Source organism: Nicotiana sylvestris, chromosome 2 (assembly GCF_000393655.2).
Source record: "Nicotiana sylvestris chromosome 2, ASM39365v2, whole genome shotgun sequence".
NCBI lineage: Eukaryota > Viridiplantae > Streptophyta > Magnoliopsida > Solanales > Solanaceae > Nicotiana > Nicotiana sylvestris.
The window spans coordinates 106,437,162-106,446,115 of record NC_091058.1 but is presented as its reverse complement, the minus strand read 5'-3'; the positions used below and the strand labels follow the sequence as shown (position 1 = coordinate 106,446,115).

The window sequence follows — 8,954 nt, the reverse complement described above, 5'->3', positions numbered from 1 at the left end:
GGGTTTTTCAACCTCAGTACATCATCATGCACAAATCATTTTAGTCACTTCATATTCCATATATGCAGGGTAGAATTATTTGCATATATTCTGAGAATAAAACTTTTTGCAGTTATTGGTCTTTATTTTTGGTGGGGTTGCCTAGATATATACATATAAATAGATTGATGGAAAAGTGTCACTCTGTGTGTGAGCGGTCCACAAATTAAAGTTGCATGTTATTACAATTTGTCTGAGGGACCTTAGCTTGAACTGACCGCGGTAGCCAAAAAAATTGTCATGCATCGATAGGATGGATGACAAGTCCTTATCTAATTTAGCCGATTGATCTTTTCTAACAAATTTAATCTCCAGCACATTTACAGTAAGATAGAGCAAAATTAATCATTAAGATGTCATGTTCTTGTGGAGAACCTTTGTTCTCCAGAACATTTCATTTTGCTAATGCAGTACGCTTGCTATACATGATACGCGCGACCTCAATTGTTCCAAATTAGTAGTAGTTAATAGAAGGAACAAAGTAACACCACACCCTTGTTTCTTTCTTCTGAGCATAGTAAAACTCATATTTTTGAAAATAATATAAGCAAGCATAAAAGTAATTATGCATTGAACTAAGAGAGTGCGAGTTTTAGCTAGATTGAGTTCATTTGACTTTTTCTTTAAAATATAAATTCGCCTTAGTGATGATTGACTAGTGTTGTAACACCCCAGACTTTAGACAGAGTCCCAAATCGGTAAAATACAAGAGGGATGCTGGGTATATAAGTTAACAAGCTTTAGATCCTAGTGACGCGTTTTAAACATGTGAGAGCCTAGGCCCAGAGCGGACAATATCACTAGCGGGCTAGGCTATTACAGAGTTGATACAGATCGTATCAAAGTCACTCTTGTGTCAACCTTGTTGATGGCGGGTCAGAGTTCAACTGAGTTTAGGCAAATCCCGGTTAGGTGGGGCAAACCTTATTGTTGAGTCTAGGCAAATCCCAGGCGGTGGGGCATACCTCAGGGAGGACGCTGAGTCCATAAGGTAACACCCCAGACTTTAGACAGAGTCCTATATCGACAAAACACAAGAGGGATGTTGGGTATATACGTGATTCAGACCTTTGGTTGAGAAAATAGGAAGTATGAAACTATCTTGGAAATTTCATGAGTTTTGGGTGTTAAATTCATTGTTTAAGATGTTATTTTGGCGATTTGATCGCACGAGCAAGTCCGTATAATGTTTTTAGACTTGTGTGCATGTTTGGTTTGGAGCCCCGAGGGCTCGGATGAGTTTTGGATAAGCTACGGAGTGAGTTTGAACATAGAAATTTGTTGTTGCATCTGATAGCTGTAGCAGGCCTCTGATCTCGCAATTGCGAGATCAGGCTTCGCATTTGCGAGCTTCATAGTCTTGGCATTTGCGAGGGAAGAAGACCTGGGCCAGCATAGTTCGCAATTGCGAACATATCTTCGTATTTGCGAAGTAGTCAGGGAGGGGGAAACCATCGCAGTTGCGACCAAAGGTTCGCATTTGCAATAGTAGCAGAAATGCGACAGGTTCACATTTGTGATGCCTGTCTCGCATTTGCGAGCTTCGCAATTGCGAAGCTCAGGTCGCAAATGCGACATCTGCAACTATTCAAAACAAGTTTTGGACGAGATTTTCAATTCATTTCTCAAATTTTCAAACCTTAAGCTTCAAGAGGCGATTTTGTAAAGAGTAGTTCTTCCCCAAATCATAGGTAAACGATTTCAAACTCATTTCTTTCAATCCATTTCATCTTTTTACAAGATTTCATCACAAAATCTAGGGTTCTTCATGGTGGAATTGGGTGTTCTTGGGTAGAATATAGGAATTTCGAAATTTGGAGATTTAGACCTCAAATTGAGGTCAGATTCCAAAACTAATTGTATATCCGCGCTCGGAGGTGAATGGGTAATCGAATTTTGGTCCGAACTTTGGGTTTTGACCAAGCGGGTCCGGGTCATTGCAATTGATTTCTATAGTATTTATTGATGTTATTAAGTTAATTGTAGCTAGATACGAGTGAATTGGAGGTGGAATCGAGAGGTAAAGCGATAATTGAGGCTTGATTTTGACTAAGGAATCGAGATAATTGTTTTGGCTAACCTTAGTTTGAGGGATTAGGGGTTGTTGCCTTATTTGATACATGTTTAGTTGTTGAGTACGATGTATAGGTGAAGTGACGAGTATCTATACATTGTTGTTAGGTCATAGCATGCAAGTGAGTCTTACACTTGTGACTGTTATGTCTCTTATTACGTATTGTTCATGCTTAAACTGGTTATTCTTCATGTTGAACAAGTCTTAGTATGTTTTCTTGGTATTGGATAATTGTTGAGTATTGACTCAAGTTGAGACTTATATTGTGAAGTTAACTATTGAAACGAGATTGGTTATTGCTAATTCCCTTACCAGGATGTTATTATTTCTATTGTTTTGGTGAGGAAGAGTGTAAAGCACGAAAGGTGATGTCGTGCACGATATTGTGAGTGTGTATTAATGCATGAAGGGTGATGTCGTGCCATATTCTGTGAGTGTTAATGCACGAATGGTGATGTCGTGCCATGATTATGAGAGAGTTAATGCACGAAGGGTGATGTCATACCGTTTCTGTTGTTTCTTATGGTGAGGACGAGAGTAAAAGCACGAAGGGTAATGTCGTGCACATGTTGCTATGTTATTGTTTCTATTGGTTCAAGCATGATATGTATTTTTCTTCTTTACTGTATTACTGTCAGAATTTGATAATCCCTCAGCATGTTTCCCATTCCCGTTATGATTTGTTAAATTTCTGTTATTATTAGTTTCTCGTATATGATTTAACTGCACAAGTTTAATATTGTTGTCATGTCCTAGCCTCGTCACTACTTCGCAGAGGTTAGGCTCGACACTTACCAATATATGGGGTCGGTTGTACTGATACTGTACTCTGCACTTTCTGTGTAGATTTCGGTGCCGGACCTCGTGAGTAGAGTTTGGGTTGTTGCCTTCAGTCCACAGGAGAGCCATGGTAGATCTGTCGGCATTCACAGACCCTTGAGTCCCCTTCCCTCTATCTTAGATTCCTGTCTGTTTTTATTTCGAGAACAAATATATTTCTTTTAAACCAGTGTTTGTAGAAGAGTCTTAGAAGTTCGTGGATTGTGACACCAGATCTTTTGGGTAGTTATGTATTAGTATTTTAAACTGTTGTGAAATTTCTGCTCTTCGCATATGTTTAGTTTAAATCAATGTTAAATACTGTTTTGGTTACTGATTGATGTGTTAAAATTGTATCTATTGGCTTGCCTAGCATTCTATGAGTTAGGCGCCATCACGATCCCGACTGTGGGAAATCCGGGTCATGACAAGTTGGTATCAGAGCACTAGGTTGCCTAGGTCTCACAATTCACGAACAAGCTAGGTATAGTCTGAGAGATCGGTACGGAGACGTCTGTGCTTATCCCCTAGAGGCTACAGAGTTTAGTAATAACTTCACATCTATTCTTCTCTGTCGTGTGATTGGATTTCTCAATGGTAATTGAACTTCTACTCTACTCTTTCGCAGATGGCGAGAACATGTACCGCTTCATCAGCTGATCAGAGCTCGAGCCCCCAATGGCAGCTCCTACGCGGGGCAGAGGACGAGGTCGTGCTAGAGGCCGATGTAGGGACAGGGCTTAGCCTAGAGCTCGAGCAGCAGCACCAGCGGCGGAGCCTCAAGTAGAGTTTGATGATGAGGTTCTGACCTAGACCGTTCCAGCGGGCCCAGCTCAGGTTCCAGAGGGGCTCCTCGCTACCCCGGTACTCTAGGATGCTTTGGTCCGTCTGGTGGCCTTATGGAGAGTGTCACTCAGGCAGGCATACTTCTAGTAGCACCAGTCGTCTCTCGGGATAGGGGAGGAGCATAGACTCCTGCTACTCACACTTCGGAGAAGATGGCTCCCCAGTTTCAGACTCCAGCAGCTTAACCAGTTGGGGTAGTTCCGTCGAGTGTTGTAGCTCAGACCGGTGATGGATCAGCTACGTCTTCTGATGCTTTGTAGAGATTGGACAGGTTCACCAAGCTTTTCACTACTACCTATGGAGTTATATCTTTAGAGGTTCCCCAGGATTATTTAGACAGTTGTTGTGAGGTTCTACGGAACATGGGGATAGTGGAGACCAATAGGGTCGACTTTGCTATTTTTCGTCTGTCAGGTTCTACCAAGAAATGGTGGAGAGATTATTGTTTGGCCAGACTATCTGGGTCACCAGCTCTCACTTGGGACTAGTTCTCTCAACTATTTCTCGAGAAGTTCCTTCCCGTCACTCAGAGAGAGGAGTATCGCAGATGGTTCAAGCATCTTTAGTAAGGTTCTATATCTGTCACTCAGTACGAGACTAGGTTTATTGATTTGTCTTGTCTCTTCTTATAGTCCCCACCGAGAGAGAGAGAGAGAGAGAGAGAGAGAGAGAGAGAGAGATGGTGAAGAGGTTTATTGAGGGAGTCGCTCAGCCTATCAGATTGTAGATGGCTATGGAGTCACGGAGTGAGATTTCTTTTCAGGATGCGGCCAATGTGGCCAAGCGAATTAAGGCAGTTCTAGCTCAGGGGAGTGGTCAGGGGTCTGACAAGAGGCCTCGTCATTCTGGTAGGTTCAGTGGTGCCTCGTCTGGAGGTAGGGATTCTTTTGGTTGAGGCCATCCTCCCAGGCCATTTCATTCAGCACTTCAGGCTTCTCACGGTGCTTCAAATGGTCGTGGCCCTCACATGCAATATTCTGATCAACTACCTTACAATGCACCACCAGCTCATATCAGTGCACCTCTGCTCCAGAGTTTTCAAGGTGGTTACTCAGGCCATCAAGGACAGTTTCAGGGACAACAGTCTCAGCAGTCGAGGTCTTGTTATACTTGTGGAAATCTAAGGCACATTGCTAGATAATTCCCTCGGGCGTCTAGCAATTCGCAGCATCAGGGTTCTCATGCCATGGTTCCAGCACCAGGTATTCCACCACCCACTCAGCCAGCTAGGGGTAGAGGTCATGCAGCTAGAGATGGAGGTCAGGCCGCTAGAGGTGGAGGCCAGCCAATAGGAGATCGTCCTAGAGATGTAGTTCAGAGTGGTGGGGCCCAGCCCCGATGTTATGCGTTCCCAACCAGGCCTGAGGCTGAGGCATCCGATGCTATTATCACAAGTACGGTTTCAGTTTGCAGTAGAGATGCTTCAGTTCTATTTGATCCAGGGTCTACATACTCGTATGTGTCGTCTTATTTTGCGACGTAATTGGTTATGCCTCGTGATTCTTTGATGTTCATGTATATGTGTCCACACCGATGAGTGATTCTATTATTGTAGATCGTGTCTATCGCTCATGTGGGGTTATTATTGGGGGTCTTAAGACCCGTGTAGATATCCTACTTCTTGATATAGTCGATTTTGATGTCATTTTGGGGATGGATTGGCTGTCACCTTATCATGCTATACTGGACTATCATGCCAAGACCATGACATTAGCCTTGCCGGGGTTGCCTCGATTGGAGTGGAGAGGGACTCCTGGTCATTCTACCGATAAGGTCATTTCTTATATGAAGGCTCGGCGTATGGTCGAGAAGGGGTGTTTGGCTTATTTGGCTTATGTTTGCGATTCCAGCGCAGAGGTTCCTTTCATGGATTCCGTACCAGTTGTTCGTGAGTTTCCAGAGGTATTTTCTACAGACCTACCGGAGATGCCACCCGACAGGGATATTAGCTTTTGCATTAATTTGGCTCTGGGCACTCAGCCCATTTCTATTCTGCAATACCGTATGGCCTCGCCAGAGTTGAAAGAATTAAAGGAGCAATTACAAGATTTGCTTGATAAGGGCTTTATTAGAACTAGTGTCTTGCCCTAGGGTGCGTCGGGGTTGTTTGTTAAGAAGAATGATAGGTCGATAAGGATGTGCATAGACTACCGGCAGATGAACAAAGTCACCATCAAGAACAAGTATCCATTGCTGAGGATTGATGATTTATTTGATCAGCTTAAGGGTGCCAAGGTGTTTTTGAAGATTGATTTGAGGTCTGACTACCATCAGTTGAGGATTAGGGCATCTGATGTCCCTAAGATAGCTTTTCAAACTCGGTATGGGCATTATGAGTTTCTAGTGATGCCATTTGGGTTTATAAATGCCCAACGACATTCATGGATTTGATGAACCAGAGTGTTCAATCCTTATTTGGATTCCTTCGTGATTGTATTTATTGATGATATCTTGATCTACTCCCGCAGTCGAGAGGAGCATGGGCAGCATCTTCGAGTTGTTCTTCAAACTCTGAAAGACAGCCAGTTGTATGATAAGTTTCCAAAATGTGAGTTTTGGTTGAGTTCAGTTGCATTCCTGGGTCATGTCGTATCAGTAGAGGGTATTCAGGTGGATCCTAAGAAGATTGAGGCAGTCAAGGACTGGCCTAGGCCTACATCAGCTACAGAGATCCGGAGTTTCTTGGGCTTGGCGGGTTACTACCGTCGGTTTATGGAGGGGTTTTCATCCATAGCAGCCCCGATGACTAGGTTGACCCAGAAGAGTGCCCCGTTCAGGTTGTCAGACGAGTGTAAGGCGAGCTTTCAGAAGCTCAAGTTAGCTTTGACTACGGCACCGGTGTTGGTGTTGCCCATAGGTTCAGGGCCATACACAGTGTATTGTGACACATCTCGTATTGGACTTGGTGCGGTATTGATGCAGAATGGTAAGGTTATTGCATATGCTTCACGTAAGTTGAAGATTCACGAGAAGAACTATATGGTTCATGATTTGGAGCTAGTAGTCATTGTCCACGCACTAAAGATTTGGAGGCATTATTTATATGGCGTGTCGTGTGAGGTGTTCACGGATCGCAAGAGTTTGCAATACTTGTTCAAGCAAAAGGAGCTAAATTTGAGGCAGAGGAGGTGGTTGGAGCTACTGAAAGACTACGATATCACCATCTTGTATCACCCTGGGAAGGCCAACGTAGTGGCCGATGCTTTGAGTAGGAAGTTAGCTAGTATGGGAAGCCTTGCGTATATCCCAGTCGGTGAGACCGCTTGCATTAGATGTTCAGGCTTTGGCCAATCAGTTTGTGAAGTTGGATGTTTTTTAGCCCAGTCATGTTCTAGTTTGTACAGTCACTCGGTCTTCATTATTTGAGCGTATCAAAGATTGGCAGTATGATGACCCTCATCTACTTGTCCTTAGGGACATAGTGCAGCACGGAGATGCCAAGAAGGTTGCAGTTGGAGATGATGGAGTTTTGAGGATGCAGAGCCGTATTTGTGTGCCTAATGTGGATGGACTTTGTGAGTTGATTCTAGACAAGGCCCATAGTTCCCGGTGTTCTATTCATCCGGGCGCCGCCAAGATGTATCAGGACTTGCGGCAGCATTATTGGTGGAGGAGGATGAAAAAGGATATTGTTGCGTATGTAGCTCGGTGTTTGAATTGACAGTAGGTAAAATACGAGCATCAGAGGCCTGGTAGTTTGCTTCTGAAGATTGAGATTCCTGAGGAAGTGGGAGCGTATCACTATGGATTTCATTGTTGGACTCCCACAGACTCAGAGGAAGTTCGATGCAGTATGTGTTATTGTAGATAGGCTGACCAAGTCAGTGCATTTCATTACTGTGGCAGTTTCCTATTCTTTTGAGCGATTGGCAGAGATTTATATCCGTGAGATTGTTCGTCTTCATGGTGTGCCCATGTCTATCATTTCTGATCGAGGTACGCAGTTTACCTCGCATTTCTAGAGGACAATACAGTGTGAGTTGGGTATGCGGGTCGAGTTGAGCAAAGCATTTCATCCTCAGACGGACAGACAGTCCGAGTGTACTATTCAGATTTTGGAGGATATGCTCCGTGCATGTGTTATTGACTTTGGAGGTTCTTGGGATCAGTTCTTGCTATTAGCGGAGTTTGCCTATAACAACAACTATCAGTCAAGCATCCAGATGGCCCCATATGAGGCATTATATGGTAGGCGGTGTCGATCGCCGGTTGGATGGTTTGAGCCGGGAGAGGCTCAGTTATTGGGTACAGATTTAGTGTAGGATGCCTTGGATAAGGTTAAGATCATTCAGGATAGACTTCGTACAGCTCAGTCCAGGAAAATGAGTTATGCCAACCATAAGGTTTGTGATGTGGCATTCATGGTCGGAGAGCGATTGTTGCTTCGGGTGTCGCCCATAAAGGGCGTGATGAGATTTGGGAAAAAGGGAAAGCTAAGCCCTAGGTTCATCGGCCTTTTTGATATCCTTGATCGAGTGGGAGAGGTGGCTTACAGACTTGCGTTGCCGCTAGGTTTATCAATTGTGCCTCTAGTTTTTCATGTGTCCATGCTAAAGTATCATGGCGATCCATCCCGCGTATTAGATTTCAGCACTGTCCAGTTGGACAAGGATTTGACCTACGAGGAGGAGCCGATAGCCATTTTAGACAAGCAGGTTCGTAAGTTGAGATCGAAGAGTTATCCTTTGATTCGTGTGCAGTGGAAAGGTCAGCCTGTTGAGGCAGCCACCTAGGAGTCTGATATGAGGAGAAGATATCCCCATCTTTTCACCCACTCAGGTATTTTTTTCTATGTCCGTTGGAGGACGAACGGTTGTTTTTGAGGTGGAGAATGTGATAACCCAAAGGGTCATCTTGTGTTTTAGAATCCAATTTTGTTTTTCGAGGCCTTGAAAACCTCGTTTTATCTCTCCTCAATTTGCGTGTGTAGTCCAGGCGTGTATCCGGAAAGTCGTTCTGTGAAAAAACTTAAGAAAAGATGATTTTTGGCTTAAAAAGATAATTTTAGATGACTTAGGTCAACGTCTGGGTAAACGGACCCGAAATCATGTTTCGACGGTCCCGAAGGGTCCGTAGTAAAATATAGGACTTGGGCGTATGCTCGAAATTGAATTCCAAGGTCCTTAGCTCGAGAAATAAATTTTTGAATAAAATTGTTTAACTGAAAATATAATAG

The 8,954-nt window shown here is 43.7% G+C and overlaps 1 protein-coding gene across 1 annotated transcript; it reads left to right on the top strand.

Moving 5' to 3' along the window:
- Window positions 1-5,311: 5,311 nt before the first annotated feature.
- LOC138885375 (uncharacterized) lies at window positions 5,312-5,869 on the top strand. The gene has a single exon (XM_070166319.1). It carries the CDS (start codon window positions 5,312-5,314, stop codon window positions 5,867-5,869), a length of 558 nt encoding a protein of 185 aa, XP_070022420.1.
- The last annotated feature ends 3,085 nt before the right edge of the window (window positions 5,870-8,954 follow it).